The sequence below is a fragment of the Podarcis filfolensis genome (assembly GCF_964270895.1).
Source record: "Podarcis filfolensis genome assembly, chromosome: 4".
Classification (NCBI taxonomy): Eukaryota; Metazoa; Chordata; class Lepidosauria; order Squamata; family Lacertidae; genus Podarcis; species Podarcis filfolensis.
Genome location: NC_139607.1, coordinates 98,178,007 through 98,200,356, shown reverse-complemented (window position 1 = coordinate 98,200,356; position 22,350 = coordinate 98,178,007). Strand labels below are relative to the sequence as shown.

The window sequence follows — 22,350 nt, the reverse complement described above, 5'->3', positions numbered from 1 at the left end:
TGATCTTTGTTTTCGTGTGTGAGTGAGGTGGGTGGGTGTTTTGGATCAGGTTAGCCATATTGATTTGTATGCTGGTGGTGGATTATTGTCGTTGTCCTGTTGGGCTGTGTATGTGATAAAGGGGAGCCATACCGGGGTGAAGGTGTCTTCTTCTGTTTGTCCCCGTGTCAGTTTCAGTTTATTAGTTAATTTTTCTAGTAGGGCTGTTTCCCATACTATTTGGTACCATTGGTCCATGCTTACTCCTGACAGGTCTCTCCAGTGTCTGGTTATGGTGTTTCTGGCTGCTGAAAGTAGGTGGGTTATGAGTTCTTTGTGGTGTAAAGGGCAAGGGATTCTTAAAGGGATAGATGACCAAAATTAGCTTCTAACTGCATTCTATACAAGATCTTAAAGTAGCTGTCTTATTGCAGAAGAATTTTAGAAATACACTTGAAAGAGAAGTTGCTGAATTACAACTCATTACCAAACTAAAAACTATGGAGAGACCTGATCTGAATGGAGATGTTGGGTTCATGTCCCATTGTACATACTAAAGCTAAATTACTGGAATTATGTACAAAGATCTTTTCATCTTTCATCTTGTTATTTATTCCGAATGACACTGGGAAGTCTGCTGTGGAGGGGTGCAGAACATTATATCCCAAGAGGATCTCTCGCTGCCCTTTTCATAGCTTCAGCAAGCTTGGCTCCAAAGCGGCCGTCAGTCGCGGCTCCCGGTCTCTTAGTGCAGCCTCCTCCAGCTAGCACTGAGATGGTTTTTTGGCCTTCGCTCTCTTCCTTTTTCCCATCATCTTTCGCCAAAAAGCCAAGCCTCCAGTAAAACAACACTTTTCCCTGTCACCTCACACACCTCGGCAAACCCCTGTTTTGCACAGACCTGAGAACCTTCTTAAATACGTAGATGACCCCCCCCCCATTGTTTCATCTTGGCTTGCATTCAGCCAGCTTGACCAGGCTGGTTTGAATAAGCTGGCTAAGTTCTGTAGCTTGCATTTTCCCTTACTATCCCAAATATCAGCTACCGTATTTTTTCTCCATAAGATGCACTTTTTTCTTCCTAAAAAGTAAGGGGAAACGTCTGTGCTTCTTATGGAGAGAATACGTTGTCCCTGGAGCCGAATTGCCCAGGGCAAAAAGCAGATTGTTAAGTTGTGGGTGAACATATCTGACAACACAGCGATTCTTCAAACAGCTCTTGTTTATTCACAGGCCAGAACAGAACTGAACTGAAGGGTTCAGCCAGCCTGGTTATATAGAGCTCCACTACAAAGCAACTGTAACAACTTTCTGTAACTATCCAATCACTGAACATCACTTTCAATCCCTTATTTGCATATGTGGACCTGAACTAGCTACAGTATCCCCCTGGTGGCCCAGGGTGAGAACTTCAGTACATAACACAGATCATGCTTTTTTTTTTCTTTTTTTGAAAGAGGGAAGGGGGTGTTGAAAGGAAGCCACTGATCGCAAGCGATCGGAAGCGAGATAAGGGAGGCTAGCAATAAAGGAAGCTGCCTGGGAAGGCGGAGGTAAAGGCAGCAAACTTGCAAGGAGAGGAGACAGGAAGACTAAAGCAACGAGGAGAGAAACTAGAAGAAAAGGAGGAGCAAAAAACTGCTCCAGCTAAGGAAAAGACACTAAGGCAAACAAGAGGGAAGGGAGTGTTGAAAGGAAGCAGCTGATCGGTGGGATCGGGAGGGAGATAAGGGAGGCTAGCAGAGGCTGCCTGGGAGGGGAGAGGTAAAAGCTCATGGATCCTCAGGATTTATGCATTGGGTCACCCGAAATTCACCATCAGGTCACATAGCATGTCCATGGCTACAGCCTGCACCAAAAAACCCACGCACCCATTGTTTCCTGGGGCTGCAGTGGTGCAAAAATGTGGTTACAAAGCACGGATCCACGTGGATCCTCAGGATTTTTGCATTGGGTCACCCCAAATTCACCATCAGATCACATGTCTGTGGCCACAGCATGAACCACAAAAATCATACATCCACTGTTTCGTTCAGAATATTTTTTTTCTGGTTTTCCTCCTCTAAAAACTTGGTGCGTCTTATGGTCAGGTGCATCTTATGGAGCGAAAAATACGGTAGATTCTGACATTCATGAATTTATTTATAACAATGTGAAGGAACACCTCTTCCTGTGTACCAGCTCCCCTCTGCTGTGTTTTCCTGAGGACTTAGACTGAATGATGCCCCCACTGTCAGAAGCACAGTAAAACCACTTTGAGGTTTGGGGTTTTTGTTTTGTTTTGTTTTGTTTTAAATCAAGCATTATATAAATTCTTTTAAACAAATAAATAAAATCCAGGGCCTTCTCAGTTGTGGCACCAAACTGTGGGACTGCCCAGCTAGCTCTCCTCCTACCGTTAGAAAAAAAATAAATCGGTATTTTTATTTATGTATCGCTCAATCGCAAAATATCCAGAATGTGTGTACAGCAATATAAAAAAACATTAAAAGTGTTAAGTTGTGGGTTGGCATAGCAGACGACACAGCGATTTCTCCAAAGCAGCTCTTTATTTTGTAAGCTGGAACAGAACTAAGCTGAGGAGCTCAGTCAGCCTGCTTATATAGAGCTCCAGAAACAATGTAACTGTTGCCATTTTCTAAAACTATCCAATCACTGAACGTCACTTTTTGATCCTTCATTTGCATACAAAACTATCCAATCACTGAATGTCACTTTTCGATCCTTCATTTGCTTAACTATCTACAGTATCCCCCTGCTGGCCCAGGGTGAGAACTTCAGTACATAACAAAAAGCAGTGCAGAAAAATCTGCAAAATGGCTGGGTACTGGGGGAAAAATGGTTCAAGCCACTGTTGCATAGGCTTGTGGGCATAAATAAGTCTTGATGAAGCTGGAAATTTAATTCAGGGAAATTTAATTATATATATATATATATATATATAGCCACAATTGAAAGCATCTGAAGCATCCGTCCAATTCAGATCAACAGTCAACAGTCCACTCCAGTTGGACTTTAAAAGACAATCTCTGGTTCTGAATTAAATCCGGAATGCTGAGGAGCGGTTAAACGCAGCCCTGCCTCAGAGTCCGGATTGTAGCTAAGAACAAGACTCACTGGCCGGCTGAGAAGACGACCCTGCCCACAGGACAATGGAGAGTCCAAGGGTATTGGAGCCCTTCCAGCCATCAGAGCCCCACACGTGGCAAGACTACGTCGAACGCTTTGAGTTCTTCGCAGTGGCTCAAGGGATCACCGATGCCAGCAAAAGAAGGGCCACATTCCTGAGCTACTGTGGGCCTGAGACCTTCAAGCTGGCCAAGGCATTGCTTGCTCCAGCGAAGCTAAGTGAGACACCTCTCAAAGATATTCTTGCCTGCCTGACAAGCCATTTGGTGCCTACTGAGACCAAGATGGCCCGGCGGTTGGAGTTTCATAAGAGGCAGCAGCGTGCTGGGGAGTCTGTATCTGCATTCCTAGCTGAACTGCGGAAGCTCGCTCAGCACTGCGACTTCCAAGATCTGGAAGAGACTCTCCTGGATCGGTTTATCGGTGGTCTGAGCAGCAAGAAAGCCAGAAGACGCATCGTGGCTAAAGAAGAGGTTACCCTTGCTTCAGCCTTGAAGGAGGCCACCGCCACGGAGAATTATGTCAAGAGAGCTGAAATCACAAACCCCACGTCACAACATTTCCAGGGAGCTCAAAGGACAAGATCCATCTCTTTGTGGCTTCTGGATGTTTCCTCGCTTTTGACTTTCACGTGTCAAAAGCTATATATATATATGTGTGTGTGTGTGTGTGTGTATTAAAAAAAACCTGATACTTATAGTTGGTGTGTGACAGACTACGCATTGCAAACAGGAAAAGTGATCCAAATAGGGAGCTGACTTGAGAAACAGTGTTTTATATACAGGGTGAGTTATTTCGAAGAGGCCCCGTGGATACTCTTTTAAAAAAAACCTCACCCTGTATATATATAAAATCAGAAACTAGGATAGCTTCTTTCCTTCCAGTAGCACCTTAAAGACCAACTAAGTTAGTTCTTGGTATGAGCTTTCGTGTGCATGCACACTTCTTCAGATACACATCTGAAGAAGTGTGCATGCACACGAAAGCTCATACCAAGAACTAACTTAGTTGGTCTTTAAGGTGCTACTGGAAGGAAAAAAATTTTTTTTGTTTTGACTATGGCAGACCAACACGGCTACCTATCTGTAACTAGGATAGCTTCTGTAAATCAGGGACGTCCCAGGCAAGAAGAGAGCCTTGGAAGGTCTGAGATGGGTCTGAGTTTGAGACTTTATATCACACACACACGTGCTATATAAAAACGTTTTTGTAAATATCTGAGTGTTTTATCTGCAGACCCGGTTACACAACACACAGAGAGATCCGTCTCTGTATTCTCTCCCTCAGTGATATGCGAGACACACCCTTTTCGTGTAAATATGCGTATGTCTAGACACAGAGACACGCGTGTTTTCCAGTCACTTTATTTGCGTGTATTGACAACGTGCAGCCGTGTAACGTGAGGGGAAAACCGGGGCGAGAAGCGAACGACGCCTGCGAGGGCTGAGACGGTGGGGGGAGGGGGCCGCGGTGTCACTTATAAAGCAGGAGGAGGAGCCTCCTTCCCGGCCCGCTCCTCTGACTGGGCGCGGCCGACCCACCCTCGCCCGGCTATTGGGTGTGGGGAGAGAAGTGGGCGGGGCTCCGGCGGCGGCCGAGGCAGGCGCGGGCCTTTTCCTAACCGTCGGCGGCGGCGCGCGCATTAACGGACTACCCTCCCCCGCCGCCACCATCACAAACAAGCAGCAGCGGAGGAGGAGGAGGAGGAGGCTGGCGGTGGAGGGGCTCATGAATATGGAGGAGGTGGGCGTGGCCGACGCGGGGGCTCGTTTCCCTCCCCTCACGCCGTGAGAAAATGGCGGCGGCGGCGGCGGCAGCAGCATCGGCGGCGGCGCTCGGCGTCCGGGCCGCGGGGTCTCCGCCGCCGCCTCCGCTCCTGCGACGGGGCCGGAGGAGGCGGCGCCAGGGCGGGCCTGAGGAGAAAGAGGCGGCGGCGGAGGGTGGCGGGCCCCGGTGCGCCTGCGGGCCGCGGCGCTGCCCGCCTCAGGGCCCCGGCCTCCCGTTTTGCCGCAGCCGCCTCGGCAGCTTCTCCTCGGTTCGGGCCCCGTCGGAAGGGGAGACGCCGCCGCCGCCGCCTCCTCCTCCGCCACCGTCCGCCCAGGCAGAGCGAGGTGCGGCGCCCGCCCGTGCGCGACACGTATCGTGTGAATGGGTTACGTTTGCGTGTGTGAGAGAGTGAGAGTAGGAAATGCACGCGACTCGCTGACGTCTTCTGGGCGCGCGCCTGCCCGCTCGCGTTTCTGTCTACGTGGGCAGCGGAGCCTCAGGGTGTGCGTGGTTTTTGGACAGGCGCCCCAGTTGCCAGCGAAGCACGTCGGGATGCGCCCAGGCGCGGCGTGCGTGTGTGAATGGGTAAATTTCACGGGGGCGGGCGTAGGCGCCTGGGTCTGCGGGCAGGTGGCTGTTGTTGTTTGTTAATTAAATTTGCATTCGTAGATCTCGGGGTTAGTTCGCAACATGAAAAACACAAGATGCAAACACGAAATTCCGAGGGGCTGTGTCACGCGGGGACAGCAGCTCTGCGTGGGGCTTCGCCCGAGAACGCAGTTTATTTCTAGCTAAATGGACACAGGCTTAAGATGCATGTGGTGGCTGCGGTGGTTGTTTTGCAACGCCTTCAGAGCAAATGAGAGAGCCGGATGATGCCTGTTGGCCCACCTTTCAGGTGACCCCAAAGACCCGTGTTTTCCACCTGCTTTTAACCACTCTCTGCAAATCAATTCCTTCAAGCTTTATTTCCAGGAAGAATTGGTTAAATACCCAGAAATAATTGATCGCTTTCTTAAACCTTAATACCCAGAGTTACAAAATGCAGGTTGGTTCCCAAAACAGAATGGTTTTAAGGAATTTGCTAACCACAACATTGTGTGTTTGTTTGTTTGTTTTAAAACATCAGCCATGTGCTGGAGCTCCATGTTTTATACATCTTTGGTGCACTTGAAGGAGGAGTGTAACAAGCACATGTATTGTGCAGTCAGTTGCAATTGGCTGTGCTCCCTTGTGTTTGCATTCTTATCTTGTGCATTGCCTTCACCCCTTGGCACAGTTGGCATCTGTCTGAAGTGTATCTTGTGAATTGAAGGAGTCCTGTGTGTGGGTATTTCTTCTCGCAGGGGCGGGTCATTCAGGGGAACAGTCTCCAGACATGCCCTGTTCAATTTTCTTTCTTTATTGCCTTTATACAGTCATAGGTAAAGGTAAAGGGACCCCTGACCATTAGGTCCAGTCGTGACCGACTCTGGGGTTGCGGCGCTCATCTCGCTTTATTGGCCGAGGGAGCCGGCATACAGCTTCCGGGTCATGTGGCCAGCATGACGAAGCCGCTTCTGGCGAACCAGAGCAGCGCACGGAAATGCTGTTTACCTTCCCGCCGGAGCGGTACCTATTTATATACTTGCACTTTGACGTGCTTTCGAACTGCTAGGTGGGCAGGAGCGGGGACCGAGCAACGGGAGCTCACCCTGTCACGGGGATTCGAACCACCGACCTTCTGATCGGCAAGTCCTAGGCTCTGTGGTTTAACCCAGATGCTTCGGGTTAAATCTTTTCAGGTTGCGTCCCAGCGCGACCCAGAAGTAACGGAATGGGTTACTTCCGGGGTTCGCCGTTCACGCAGGCGCAGGCGCTCAGAATGACGTCACGTGCATGCACAGACGCAGGTTGCGTTCTGCTCATGATGCGAACGGGGCTCCAGAACGGATCCCGTTCACATCCAGAGGTACCACTGTATCCCACTTTCTCTCCCAAGTTGCTCAAGGCGTATTCTTCCTCCCCATTCCCCCCCCACAACAACAACCCTGTGAGGTAGGTTAGGCTGAGAACTAGCCCAAGGTCACCCTGCGAATTTCATGGCTGAGCTGGGATTTGAGCCCTGGCCTCCCAGCTCCTAGTCTCTAACCACTACACCACACGGGTTGATCATCCGTTGGCTATGGGGCATGGGCAGTGTGATGGGCGTGTTATTGTGAGGCTTTTCAAGTATGTGTTAACCAGAGGTACCAAAAAGTACAGCCTTTGTGGGTCTCGAGAGTTGTGATAAATTTAGTGCCTGATTGACTGGGTGTGTTGAGGTTTGCTTTGAGTCAGGTGTTGAGAGCAGGGGTGGACAGAGGAGAATGTAGCATTGAAAGCCCAATAAATGTATTGTGTTGTACACATGGGCCACAACAGTGTAAAGAGAAATGAGATGCCTTTGGTGTGTGAGTTAGTGAGTGCTTGGGTGTGACAGTCATGCACATTGGGAAAAGGCGTATACATCACTAATTGTTTGTGGAGCACAGTATTATTAGAACAATATGACACTTAGTAAGTGAGGTGATGTTCCTAAGAACAAGAGGTCGGCTGTGTAATGATGCATATGCAAAATATGTTTCTAAGTCTGCTAATTTCCTGCTCTTGGTTACTGATGGAACGATAGCCACTCCTTGAATCACTTACATGGATTGCAATTGTACACAAACATAAGATGATACTTTTTTTAGTCACTCTGCCTGTGTATTTGAAAAGAACTAACACTCATGGTGCTGAATTAGTCCAAAATATATTTCACATGGTGTAAAGCAGGGCTTTGTGTATGTGAGTTTGAGAGTTTTATCATGGAATGTGAATTTGCACCTTTTAAACATGTTCTGGAGATGAGCAAGTGTGAGTTTAGTTTTGCTTCTGGGGTTGGTCATATATTTCTTGACTTTGTGGGTAGATGTATTGAATGTTCTGGACATAGAATTAAATCATAGAATTGTAGAGTTGGAAGGGACCACAAGGGTCATTTAGTTCAACCCCCTGCAATGTTGGACTCTTTTGCCCAACATGGGCTTTGAACCCACAACCCTGGGATTAAGAGTATCATGCTCTACCTACTGAGCTACATAATGTATGCTGGACACATAATGCTGCCAAAAAGAAGATGATTGGTGAATTGAGACGGTGATAGTATGGGGAAAAGATTTTCCTAAGGTGTGTATACAGGGAATGGCCCTGTCCCTTCTCTGGTCAAAGGTGTAAGGGTCACCTGGACTTACTGTTATTCTCCAATTCCTACCTCCTTCGGCAAGGTTGTTACTGTCCTAAAGCAGGGGATTTGATGGGTTTTAACAACCATCACTACCTTGGGCGCTGAATCGGATGTCATGAGTAAATTCAGTTTTGTGCCATTTTCCTTTACTTGTCTGGGCTGGATCTCCACTAACCAGATTACCTTCATTTTGTCTGACCTGTGTCCAGGGCTGAACCCTTCTTTTTTCTTTCTTGTTATTGAGAGAGCGTTCCTTGTGCAACAGGTCCCTAGATTCCAGTGTGCCATAAAACTTTGTGTTCTCTACGCTGAAAACCTTTTCATCTCTAAAAGCACTTCAGTGCCACTAATTTTATCGGCTCCCCCCATAAATTGACAGTTTTCTGGTTGTTCTGGTCTGCTGTACAACCACAGAAAAGAATGAATAGCTTAGAGTTGGATGGAAAGTCTGGGTTAGGTGTAGTTTGACAGGTTTTCTGAAAACTGCTTTTTGAAATTGACTATTGCGTTCAGGAGAATTCCTCAGATAATGCTGTGTTGAGCTTTGGCCTGCAAGTTGCACTTTTGCCACTCCTTGATGTCACCTGACGGGGACACAAAGAGTTAAGGTGGAGTCTTGTGGATCTTCAGATCTCAATGGTCGGCTTTCTTTCTTTGAATAGAAGTCACTGGCTGATTCTTGAGCACACAATATAGGGGTTGTAATTGCAGGGGGGGGAGTGCACAGCAACATTCCGCTGTTGGTTTGATTTTGGGGAAATTGCGAATGAAACTTGAATTAATTTATTTTCTGTTATCATATGTACCAGGTTACATTTGTTTGCAATATCCAGCTCTTCTATCTAAATTGGATTATCAGAATGGACAAAAGTGTTCTATGTCAAGATTGTGTATGGCATGGTTTCAGGTTAACTAAATGCAGTAAACTGTCACAAACATGTTAAGAAATAGTTTATTCAAAGTCAATTTTTCTTCCCTAGCTTTAAGCATTTAGGCACTGACCAAACTCTGACCTGCTAAACTTCAGAGAGGGTCTTCTGCTTTTAGGCCCAGCCCTGCCCTGGTCATTAAACTTCCTCAAATAGGAAACTGGATTTTGTTTTGTTAATCTAGGAAATTCTGTCTAGTCTTGAGCAACAGTTCTGTCAGATTTCATGCAACCCAATGTTGGGTCACTTCAGAGCAACGTCTGCCCATGGGGACATGCTGTTTTGTCTTAGGGGAACCTTGCACGAGTACACAAAGTTGCTAGATCTGTCTATCCATACACACACTACTTCTTCTTTGGCGATCCCTCGTAGCCGAGTGAGATTGTCTTCCATAAACACTGTTTTAACAATGAGTCCGTAAGTGACTGTGGAGGCCAATTCTGGATCCACATGTCCTTCCACAGTGGGGACACAGGTTTCCAGGCGGGAGTTGATCACGGTGTGGATTTGCCAAGCATGCCTTCCTCCTAGCACGTTTCTCCTTTGTGTCCTGAGTTTGAGTGTCTTCAAAGCCCATGACACCTTTGGTAAAAGCTGTTCTCCAACTGGAGCGCTTGCAGGCCAGTGTTTCCCATTTGTCAGTGTTTATACTACATTTTTTTAGATTTGCCTTGAGACAGTCTCTAAACCTCTTTTGTTGACCACCAGCATTACGTTTTCCATTTTTAAGTTCGGAATAGAGTACAGTCATACCTCGGGTTGAATGAGCTTCGGGTTGAGTGCGTTCGAGTTGTGCTCTGTTACTTCTGGGTTTCACCGCTTGCACATGCGCAGATGCTCAAAATGACGTCACGTGCATGCGCAGAAGTGTCGAAAAGCGACGCGCACGTGCGCAGATGTGCTGTCGCTAGTTACGGTTGCTTCTAGATGCGAACGGGGCTCCGGAACGGATCCTGTTCGTATCTAGAGGTACCGCTGTAGTTGCTTTGGAAGACAATCAGGCATCCATACAACATGACCAGTCCAACGAAGTTGATGTTGAAGAATCATTGCTTCAACACTGGTGCTAAACCATTAAATGATTTTTTTTTAAATTAATAAAAAATCCACGTGTTGTGAGGCTTCCCTGGGTCCCGGCAGATAAATTTTGCTCACAGCTGACTGGCTGTGTAGCTTTGTGCATGCCTGTGTTATGGGTGCTGCCGGTGTGGGAATCTTGACGTGTGTGCACACGCATGCTCCTCCCCCGTAGATTTATCGTGACCTTGTGCCAAGAAAGGCAAACTATCCTGCCTGGAAAGTAAAAGATGCATTTTGCCACTAGAAAGGACTATTGAGAGGAAGACGTGGTTCCCTTTAAACATTTCCACTGTTATACAATCATGCTCCCTTTCAAGTGATAGGGAAATCCAGGACAGGCTTCCTTTGTATAAAGGAGAGCACATTTAGAGACTCTGACTTTCTTTCTTTTTAAAAAAATAATATTTATTAACAGTTTAAAGAATATAAAAGAAAGAAAAATAGTTCAACAAGACAATACAATACAGAAACAAAAACACTACATAACACTGACACTAAAACATTAAATTAACAAAATACAACAAACACAATTTAAAACACATCCATAATTTCAGTATCTTATCTTTCATTCACTTGTTTCCATGACCTCCTCACACCTCCCTTTTTGTATTCCACTTGAATTAACTGTTTCAGCAAATTCTTTCCATCTTCCTCAGTTTTCTGTCCTGTAATTTATCTTAACTTACTTTAACCTTATTTTTTTCCCTTTGATACATTAAAAATCCATTTGTACTTAATTCCTTATAACCTTTCTGCTAAAGCCATATAACTTCATTCCAACATTTTTCTAGCATTCATTAATTTTACAGTATTTCTGTAAATAATCTTTGAATTTTTTCCAGTCTTCTTCCACCGACTCTTCTCCCTGAGACTCTGACTTTCTGGCAAATCCTGACTTTTCAAATGTTTGTTAGGGAAATAATTGACATAAGTCCCTTAACGCATGTATGATAATGTACATTCAATGCTGGATGCAGGCACCTTTTTGGGGTGCTGTACACATGTCACCCCCATGTCATCTAGGGCTGGGCAATATGTCGATAAATCGTCCAAAACCAGTTTGAAGTTAATACCTCAGGTTACATACGCTTCAGGTTACATACGCTTCAGGTTACAGACTCCACTAACCCAGAAATAGTGCTTCAGGTTAAGAACTTTGCTTCAGGATGAGAACAGAAATCGTGCTCCCGCGGCACAGCGGCAGCAGGAGGCCCCATTAGCTAAAGTGGTGCTTCAGGTTAAGAACAGTTTCAGGTTAAGAACGGACCTCCGGAACGAATTAAGTACTTAACCCGAGGTACCACTGTATTGTGATAATGGCTTCATAATGTTTGACCTGGCAGTATATCACAAATGGGTGTTTGTAGTCCAAGCTGATGCCTAGAAGATGGGGCAGTGACAGAGGCACCTGGTACATTTTTTATTTTTGCTTCTTGTACTCATGTCCACACACTTAACGTCTGAAAATAAACATGCCCACGTGATACTGAAATGGGTCCTGTGTTTGGTAACTTAAATGTGGAAAGTTTTCTTAAAGCTAGCTGGTGGTACTGTGTGGGCACAAATTGTGGATTGGCTAACCTGTCCCTTTTCAGCTTCTTATCAGTGACTTATATTTGTTTTGCGATAGTCTCTTCTTTGCAAACATGATGAGATAAAATTGGATGGCTTTATGGATGACTTGGTCTTGAATTCCTTTGTAGAGAATCTCTGGTTCCAGAGAGTGACTTGCCTGGGCATGTGTTTTGCCAAAGTGGGTGTGGTTTTTAAAGTTGCTGTTGAGCTTTTTACTAGAGATGGCACAGGAGGTAGTGTGACATTTTGCTCTCCAACAGCAGGACACCTATGTGCGCAAATCCTGCTTAGTTTCACTCAAGTTGCATAGGTAGGCTACCATTGTTGCACTTGATTTTTTAAAAAAGTTTTGAGAGGCTGAGGGCTGCTTTTTGGATCGTTATTTTAGCATGCAGTTGCCAAGTGGATTCATCTCCTTGTGGTGAGCCCCAGTATGAGGAAAAAACACATTTCTGATATAGTAGTAAGAATAACCATGCTTAACTGCATTTCTGCAGCATTTCTGTGAATGCTCAAAACGCTAAACAACTCCTCCACCCCTCTTTCTGCCTGCAGATTTTATATTCAGAGCACCCATCTCATTAAGCAAGCCTGGAGAGCTGCATGAGGAATACAAAAGCCAGCTACGAAAGGTAAGACAGTTGGATTCTGTGATAAATTATTGCAGCCATATCATCAAGACCAGAATGGGCAATTTGTGGCCCTCCAGAAGTTTCTGGAGTCCACCCCCCATCTTCCCTGACACTTTGGGCCTTCTGGTGGGGCTTAGTGGGAGTTGGGAGTCCAACAACATCTGGAGGGCCAGAAGTGCCCTGCCCCTGTTCTAGGTCTATGGCTGTTAAAGTTTAAAGCAGTCACTGCTACATTTGCCTAGTGTGCATCTGTCTCCAGCATAGAGCTGGTGTTTATTTTGTGCTCATCCTTTTGTAGTACTGACAGATATTCTTGGGGGCTGATAGGATCCATACCCTATTTTTAATAAGCATTTTGCATTCAGGGGTGTTAAGGCATGCCGTAGACTCTTGCAGATTTCTGTTGTCTTCTCTTTCTGAATGTCAGATCAATTATCTATCTGTCTGTCTATCCATTTATTTACATCAAATTTATACACATCTCTGTAAATGTGAATTTGGGCAGTCTTTTACTACTGAGGGCGATTTAAAGTATGTTAATTGTTGTTCTCTTCCTTGACTAAGGAGGTTTGGTTGGGCACAGTTGAGAACTTCTGTTTCATTTTGTGGGAATCTTTCTCAGCCGTGGTAGAGGATGAGAGAAAGAGATTAGGTGGAGCAAAGGAGATAACTGCGCAATGTTTTCCACGCTTTCTGCAAATTATTATTGCAAGAGCTCCCAGCCTTTGTAGACCTGTGGAATGTTGAGAGTGTGCCAGAGCTGTACACCTCAGTTTCTCTTCTTCCCTTGCCACTCCCAGTGCTGTCATGACACACAGATGTTGATCCAAGTCATGGATCTTGGTGGATCTTGCGTGGTTTTTACATGGGGTGCCAACAAAATGACAGTACGCACCCATGGACGCGTTTGGGGGGATCCCTTGTAAAAATCACACAAATTGTATCATGTTTTTAATATTCGGTTGGGAGCTGCCCAGAGTGGCTGGGGAAATGGGCGGGGTATAAATAATAAATTATCATTATTATAAATTCAAGTTGCTTTGTTCTATTTCCACGGGATTCTACATTTGCCAGGCCCATGGAAAAGCAAGGAGGACACATGCCTGCAGGGTGCTGTGTGTGCCTGTGTTGTGCAAGTGCTTTCTCTTTTGTGGGGCGGAAGACATTGTGCAAACCAGGCTTGATCCCCACACCCTTAACTCATTCCTCGTTATCGCTCTGCTCATTACCCTCACCTCTTCCATCATTCTTTTCCCATCTCCATTGCTCCTTTTGCCCCTACCACCTCCTCTTTAAAACTATTTTCCCTGGGTGGTTGGACACACTGCAAAGCAATGCCCTAGCTACCCACCATTTAAATTTTCTCCAGAGGGACTCTAGGCCCCATGTACTTTGCTTGGTAAAGCACCCAGTTGCCCAGTAGAAATAGTTATTAGTTTTTAATCCTCCGTGAAGAGCCTTCTGGGTGATTCATTCAAAACTGCAGGATTATAAATAAGATAGCACAGTTGCCTACTGGCCGCCAGAGGGGGGGAAATAGAAATGTTCTGCATGCAGTATCATAGAGGTGAAATAATGAATTCCTTATACAGATCTTGTAGTTTTAAAGCCTGCAGCAGCAGAAGCCTGGTGACGTTAGGAAAGGGAAGCTGGGAATTGCATATCCTACACAGCTTCCTTGTTGAAACTGCACTACGATTTTCTTCATGCTGTAGAAGCATTTCTGGCAATAGTTCTAATGATTTCCTTTACAGCAATTGAGGAGAAAATGTTTTCAAGAAGTGTTTCTGGGGCTCTGACTCTGCCACGTGTGCAGTTGGGAGACAGCTTTTTGTCCACTTCCTGTTTGGCTTGCCGGCCCTGCTCTTTTTCTTCAGACACACTGGCAGAACTTAGATGTGCTTCCTTTCAATGTTTAAACACCTTTTCTGAACTTTAAACTGTGCCCAAAGGAAGCAGATTCCTAAACCTATGCTCAGGTGGGACATAAAGATTGCCCAGTGCCTAAATTCAGGAGTTACTGCCAAGTCTTGGGATTTAGTCCTATGCTACACCTGATCTTTTCACTATAATTTTTGCATAATAGATAGGAAAATAGGAGTCAGACCTTTGCTCCATCTTGCTCAATATTGTCAACACTGACCGGCTGTCTCTCTCCAGGGTTTCAGACAAGACATTTTCAGCTCTACCTGGAGATGACAGGGATGGGTCCTGAGACTTTTCTGCATGAGGAACAGCTGCAGCTCCAGTCTACCCCAGAATAACTGCCTTATTTTTTATTTATTTTTTTAAAAAGCAGAACCTTGCAACACCAAAAATAAGTAATTCTATTTCTAAAATGGCTACCCTGAGCCAACTTAGGTCCTCTTATGGGTCCCCCTGCCTTGAGTGGTGACCACAATAGGGGCCTTTTGATTGTGGGACCTGGATTCTGAAATGTTCTTCTCAGAGAGGCCTACATGTTGCAGAGTCTGAGACCTTTTCAGTGCTAGGTGAAGACTATTTTTATCTGTTTCCACCTTTTAGTGTTTTCAGGTTTTAATGATGTGTTTTATCTGGATTTAACGTTACCGTTGTTCAGCTGTTTTATTGTATTTCTATAGATTGCTTTGTTGTTAAAGTTACGTTAACTGCTTTGGAAGGTTTTGCCTTAAAATCAGTGTAAAAGTCACTTCTCCAGGCTAAAGAGATCCAGGTCTTTCCATCATTTGTCATACAGTTTGGTTTCCAGTCTCTTCGCTATCCTGGTCACCCATCTTGGGACACACTGCAATTGGTCAATGTCTCTCTTTAACTGTGGGACCCAAATGTAGCTGCAGCAATAAAACAGCTGCATTTTTAAAAAAGAGCAGCAGCCAAAGCAAGAGTAAACCAGGACATGAATTTTCATTTGCTTCTAGTTGAGGGATGAAAAACTGCAAGAAGAGAGAAGCTCTGATGATTTTATTCACAAGCTGATTGTTGAGGACACTACTGATGCAGGGAAAAGAAAAACAGAAGATCAGAAGAAAGAGGAGTCCTTAATGGTCAAAATGACCCAAGAACGTGTAAGTAACTGTGGGTTGTGCTATGCTGCTTTGTCTCTCCACCACCACACAAAAAAAGCTGTATACCTACCTGCCATAGCCATGATAGCCTGGAGGCTTCAGAGATTGAACCTTTTGTGGGCAAAGCACGTGCAGTGCCCCCCTTCCAAAATACTGTGATTTAGTTACGGTAGGGTTACCAGATGTCCCCAGTTCCTGGACAGTCCCCGGATTTGCAAATCTGTCTCTGGACAAATTCCGTCCCCGGAATGTCCCCAGATTTGCAAATCTGTCCCCGGGAAACGTGGCAGCGGCAGCCTCAGCAGCCCAGGGCCAGCCAGAGCCAACTTCGCTACCAGGCTGACTCTGGGATGCTGACTGCCGCTGCCACTGCTGAAGGAGAACTGGGGACGTCCGGCGGTACAGATCTCCTGTCCCCTTCCCGCTTTGTTTTGACTGATCGGGGGAGGCTCAGGAGTTGCAGAGTTTTTAAAAAACTGCACATTTATGTTTCACAGGGTCCGACAGAAGGGCTTTGCACCTTGCCTGGCAGAGAAACCATGCACCTTGCACCCTTCCTGGTCAACAGCCATCCGCCCGCGACTCCCAAGCCTCCCCCGATCTGTCAAAACAAAGGGGGCAGGAGATTGGGGAAGGCTCAGGACGCGCGCGGCGCGCCATTGTCCAGTTTTTTAAAAACTGCGCATTTATGTTTCACAGGGTACAAAAGAAGGGCTTTGCATCTTTATACAATATGCAAGTGTGCTTGGGGCCAGGATCTTTTGCCTCACCATCCCCACTACTGACTCCCTGTTGCTACTCAGCTTAATTTTTTACTTTTTTTAAAGTGTCCCCGGATTCATTGAAAAAAATCTGATAACTATAAGTTACAGTCCATATGGTGGCTGTAGGATGAAAACAAAATACTGCTGCTTTTAATGCAGAAGCCAATAATTTGGGTGTTCCTCCTAGAAATATCTTGCAGACACTAGGGACTATGTCACGTGACGATGGCACACTGTTTTCTCCTGGGACTTCATTGTCAGGTTCATGGCCACACCAAATTCAGTGCAGAGTTGTAGGGGGAACTTTTGAGACCTTGTTTCCTCTGGAAAGTCTTGCCATAGGAAGTCACAGATTTTGTTGTGTGTGAACCAACACAGGACAAAGATACCCACGAATATGGACTGCAGGGATTGAAAGTGCTGAGCGGGCTCCTCCTCCCTAGCTATAACTACATGAATGTGCGGACAGAATGCTGAGTGGGATGGGAGAACGGGGCATCTAACTCAGGGGTCAGCAACCTAAGACCCATGGGCCACAAGCGGCCCACGGGAGTCGTTTAACCGGCCCTCGAGCCGCCCCCGAACCAAGCTGCCTGCTTGGTGAGTCCCCACGCACTGCGCTAAACTGGCACAGCGTGGTGTGGGGACTTGCTTCCGTGGCGCCAGAAATCATGTCTGTGCAAACACCGGAAATTGCGGGCGCGCGCTCTCTCACACGCGCGATGCGGCCCACGGAGGGATCTCCGCTGGAGTGAACTGGCCCAGGCGAGGTAAAACTTGCCGACCCCTGATTTAACTAAATGACAACCCTGACTTTAAAGCTTTGCTGAAAAGAAAGCCTAGCTGATTTTTGTAGGACTCGCTTTCAGACATGTGTACCAAGAGGTACAGAGTAATCTCCCATGGGATGTTGATGAGCTAAGGATTTTAGGACCCAGGCATAGAAACTGGATTGGCTAGTATCCCTTCCCCTCTGTAATTCCCCGGTGACTGGTATTCAGAGGCATACTCCCTGTGATGTTGGATATAAATCTAGCCATCATGACGTCTTAACCGTGGATAGCCATAGCTGCCATATTACAGTGGTACCTTGGGTTACAAACACTTCGGGTTCCAAACACTTCGGGTTACAAACTCCGCTAACCCAGAAGTAGTACCTCGGGTTGAGAACTTTGCCGCAGGATGAGAACGGAAATCGCACGGCAGCAGGAGGCCCCATTAGTGAAAGTGCGCCTCAGGTTAAGAACGGACCTCTGGAACGAATTAAGTTCGTAACCTGAAGTACCACTGTATTTTAGTCCCTTAACTCTGAAACCATGTGGCTATGTACTGGTCAGGATTTTACTGTTGTGAGTTCTTTTACATCTTAAGACTTTGCAGTGATGAGCATGTAGAAATCTATTTGACAATGACGTAAATCACCTTCAGACACAGAGGCAGTATCCCTTTGCATTCCAGCCTCTGGGGAAGAATAGCAGGAGAAAGAGCCGTTTGCCTCTGTGTCATGCTTTCGGGCTTCCCAGGGGCATCTAATTCGCCACCAAGGGAAGCAGGATGCTTGACAAGATGGGTCTTTGATCTGATCCAGCAGAAACGCTCTTCCTTTGTTCTTCTACTGTTGTCTCAAATTTGGTTACAGCCAACAAATCCCCCTCTGCTTGGTGTGTACTTCAAACGTAACTGCTCTGTGGAATGGAGGCTCAAAACACTGTTGGAAGAAGCAGTGAATTGCTAGAGTGAGGCTATTTGTGGTCCACTGTATGCCACATTGGTACTTTTTGTGAGTTGGCAGTTTAAAATATTGTTATTAATAAGGAAAGTGTCAACAAATCTTTCCTTGATCACTTCAGTTTCCGGAACGCCTCTCTGATTCCGAGAACGAGGAACCATTCCAGGGCAAATCTGCGCATCGGTCAGCTTTTGTCTCCAAGGGAAGCACCTACTCAATAGCGTTGGTGGCAGGGTAAGTCCTTGGTCACTCTCTGGGCTGTCTTTAGGAGAAAGTTCCAGCTAAGACAATGGAGGTAGGTGGGGCAGGAAATATTAGGAGAGTGAGCAGATGACTCTGGACTGTGTTATAGTGGCCCAGAATTTGTTCCTGGAATAAACTACAAATTAGAAACCACTTTGAAATTGTGTGCACATTTATGCAGATGTGTTACAGGGACTGGGGCCCAAGGAAGTTGTGGTTTCTGTGGAGCTGTAAGGGGGGGCAGGGTGGCGTGAAGGGCCAATTTAGCTGGATTTTGTTTGCCTGCTTTGAAATCTTCTTGGCAATCATGTGGACCAGAAATGCTGAACAGTTGGAGCTCCTGTCTAGAAAGATTTCACAGCCCCTTCATGTTCTGGGTGAGGCGGCTCTCTGTAGGTCATGGATCATTAGTAAAAATAAATGGTTTTTATGCCATATCTGAAGTATCCTTATTACTAATGGGTTCACAACATTTAAAATAAAGCTCAGTCCATTAGAAGCAATAAAACTAAAACTAGTGAAATATGATTTCTAGATAGAGGGCATGTGGCTGAACAGTACCTTGTTCAATACATGTAAGTCTGTCTACCTGCATATATACTGTGGGTCTGTGCCTCTACCTTCCCCCAGGTGAGACAAAGAGGAAGATATTGCGCAAAGATCAAACGGGTGTTTAATGATAGCATTATGTAGGCATTGTGTTAATTTATTGTGCTTTTCCCACTAAACTTTTGTTTTCTTTACATTTTTTTTAGAAGCTTGAGCTCCAAGGTAGAAAGGAGCCAGAGCTGCAACGATACCCTTCGAGAAAGATCCAAAAGCAGGCAAAGATCAGCTCCAGTCAGAACAAAGGTGATGATGTTTTTGAAAATGGTGGCTATCGTGTTGGGTTCCACTGCCTCAAAATGTCCTGAGCTATACAGTGGTACCTTGGGTTACATACGCTTCAGGTTACATACACTTCAGGTTACAGACTCCACTGACCCAGAAATAGTACCTCGGGTTAAGAACTTTGCTTCAGGATGAGAACAGAAATCATGCTCCAGCGGCGCGGCGGCAGCAGGAGGCCCCATTAGCTAAAGTGGTGCTTCAGGTTAAGAACAGGTTTCAGGTTAAGAATGGACCTCCGGAACGAATTAAGTACTTAACCCGAGGTACCATTGCGAAGAGTCTTTGATTTGACCACGGGACTGCTGCATCTGCTGGCTTTCTGTAATACTGAATGTGTGTGTCTTGACAGATTCCTTTACTACCGCAGAGGGTCCTGTGGGTGCTTCCATGTGGCAGTTCGTTGTTGACTCAAGCCAAAGACCCACCTAGCTTGGCACCCTCTTTTCACAGAGGTGCCCATAAGACCCTCCCAGGCAGGACCTGAATGCAATAGCGCTCTCCCTACTTGCAAATTCCAGCACTGGTTTTCAGAGGCATTTCAGAGGCTTTTACTGCCTCCTGTAGTGGAGGTTGGACACAGCCTTCATGGCTAGCAACCAGTGGGAGCCTCTTCCTCTATGAATTTGTCCCTTAAAGTCACCTGTAGTTTGGGACATCGCTACATCATTTGGGAGCGAATCCCATAGTTTTAACTCTGCACTGTGTGAATAAGAACTTTCTTCTTTCTATCTTCTTCTTTTCCGTCATTTAGCTTCATCAAATAACCTTGGGTTCTTAGTATTGTACTGTACTATTCTGTCTCTGTCCCCTTTGCCTTCACCATCCATAATCATTATACACCACTATCATGCCTCCCTCTTTATCCACCTTTTCACTGAATTAACCCCCAAATGTTGTGTAACTTCTCCTCTTTGGTGAATTGCTCCAGCCCACAATCACTTCAGTTGTGTGTGTGTTTTTTTTTTAACCTTCCAGCTCTCCAATCTCATTTTTGAGGTGTGTTGACCAGAACTGCGCAGTACGTCTAGTGTGGTTGTACCATAGTTTTGTATAACGTTGTCATGATAATGACAGTTTGATTTCCAGTCCCCATTTTTAATGATCTATAACATGGAATTTGCCCCTTTTTTTGTAATGTGCTTGGAGGGCTGCATTACAGCTGTTTTCATTATTACCCTGAATCTGCCTTCCATGTTAATGTGCAGCAGTAGCAGTTCTCAACGTAATCTGTGAAAATCGTATTTATCCAGTGGTACCTTGGTTTGCATACGTTTTGGATTACAAACACGTCAAACCCAGAAGTGCATGTCCCAGTTTGCAACCTTTTTTTGGATTGCAACCCATTTTATTTGTATTGCGAACAAATTTTTTTTGGAGGCCCCATTGGCGAAAGCGCGCCTTGGGTTACAACCTGTTTTGGTTTACAAACGGACGTCCGGAACAGATTGGGATTGTAAACCAAGGTATCACTGTACTTTGTAAACCCCTTTTGGCATTAAGCTGTGTGTAAATTAGTTAATAATGCTACCCACTTGCTCCTTGCAGATAAACCAGTTATCTGGTGCGCCTGCTCCCCTCGTTGGAGTTTTATCGTCCACCCAGAACAATCGCTGCCTCTCCGCCCCAGACCTAACGGCTGATAAGCGCCTTGTCTTCCATACAGCTGCTTCCTTCTCCGTCCTCCAGAAGCCAGAGCGCTCTATCAGCCCTGAGAGCAATGACAGCATTTCAGAAGAACTCAATCACTTCAAGCCCATTGTCTGTTCCCCCTGCACACCTCCAAAGCAGCTTCCCGACGGTGGAGTTCTCAGTCCCCTGATTATCAAGTCTACTCCGAGGAACCTAACAAGGAGTTTACAGAAGCCAACCACTTATGAAGCCAGTCCCAGGATCTTGAAAAAATGGGAGCAGATATTCCAGGAACGGCAGGTGAAAAAGACTCTTTCTAAAGCCACCCTAACATCCCTGGCCCCAGAGGCGGGGGAAGATTTTCTGGTTCCTAGCGCGAACTCACTCGTCAAGGAGCCCCTGCAGATATCAAACGATGTGCTGCCGCCTGAAAGCATCACGCACGTGCAGGCAGCGACAGACTGTTCTCCTTCAATCTGTGTTTCAAAGTTTGAAAGCTCTGGCAATATCAGGAGAGACTTGGAGGCGGTGGAAGATTACCCCAAAGCACCCGTAGCGAGACGCAACGAAAGCACTCTAAACACCAGGATTTCTGAGGTCCCCAGCGCAAAATCAGCCTTGCGGCAGACGGAAACGTGTCTGAACGTCGATGCCAAAACGGTGACCCAGAAAGTGATTAGAGTCAGCTCGGAGTTTCCAGAGAACGGGGCCCTCGGCCCATCGGTCAAGGCAGCCGGCAGGAAGCAGCTGAAGTACCTGAACGAAAGTGAGCGGAGCAACTTCCCAAACGGCGTCTGTCTCGAGAAAGCCCTCGGCGACGAGGCCTCGCCTTTGAGGAGGGGCCGAAAGAGACAGTGCAAAATGAAGCACTTGGAACAGGCCGGCTCGGTCAAGAGACTGAGGCAGGTGGCCTGTCACCACGGGGCGCTGGCTGCTCCCGAACCTCCGAGGAAGAGGAGGAGGAGTGAGGTGGAGCAGAGGCTGAAGCAGGAGGAGGAAGACCGCCGGCTGGCCTTGCAGCTCCAGCGGAAGTTTGACAGCGAGAACAGGACAGTGGCAAGGCGGAAAGGGAGAGCAGATCAGTATTTCCTGCGGTCAAAGAGCACCATGGGTGCAAAGTAGCACTTATTGAACAATGTTGCCTTTTCTAGTTAATGTGAGGTTGGTCAAAATGATCGGGGAAGGAGGAAGACCTGTTTTGTTATCCTACCTCCCCCTCCCCCAATTGCGTTTCCTTTTTTTTTAATGGTAAGGTGAGTTAAATCCAGTTCACGCTACAGTCAAGGTCTTTGCACAGATGTAGGCTACACTTTATTCTTTTTACTGAAGTTGCTTCTGAGACTCTTCAGACCCACTCACAGAAATGCATTTAAATTTCACTGATCAGAAGGGCATAGACCCGTGTCTACAGCTGAGTCCCACTGGTATGCAAACTGCTTCCAGGTTGTGAGTAGATGACACTATTGGATTGGCATTTTTTGTCACTGAAGCCAGTTGCTGTAAGTGATCTTTTAACCTCAGGAGCAGCCTTGAAAGGGAGGGAGGCCAGTCGCTTGAACTGTGGGATACACAGGAATGTATTTAAATATACAGTGTATTACTGAGCATTCACATCTATGGAGGGCTGTTTCTGCAGAACCCAAACTAATAACCTTTTGCCAGATCTGTGGCTGCTATTTGTGCTGTCCATCTCTTAACACCTGGCACAA

The 22,350-nt window shown here is 46.2% G+C and overlaps 1 protein-coding gene across 4 annotated transcripts; it reads left to right on the top strand.

Annotated features, from left to right (window-relative positions):
* The first annotated feature begins 4,690 nt into the window (after positions 1 to 4,690).
* RNF169 (ring finger protein 169) lies at positions 4,691 to 21,816 on the top strand. Of its 4 annotated transcripts, none has more exons than XM_083609934.1 (6): positions 4,691 to 4,851; positions 12,262 to 12,338; positions 15,239 to 15,385; positions 18,000 to 18,112; positions 18,877 to 18,973; positions 20,558 to 21,816. In XM_083609934.1, the coding sequence occupies exons 3-6, from the start codon at positions 15,362 to 15,364 to the stop codon at positions 21,761 to 21,763; spliced, it is 1,440 nt and encodes a 479-aa protein (XP_083466060.1). In that variant the 5' UTR covers positions 4,691 to 4,851; positions 12,262 to 12,338; positions 15,239 to 15,361; the 3' UTR covers positions 21,764 to 21,816. The 4 variants fall into 4 exon arrangements, with proteins under 4 accessions (XP_083466060.1, XP_083466059.1, XP_083466062.1 ...); XM_083609933.1 differs by lacking the exon at positions 4,691 to 4,851 and adding an exon at positions 5,312 to 5,460; XM_083609936.1 differs by lacking the exon at positions 4,691 to 4,851 and adding an exon at positions 11,427 to 12,016.
* The last annotated feature ends 534 nt before the right edge of the window (positions 21,817 to 22,350 follow it).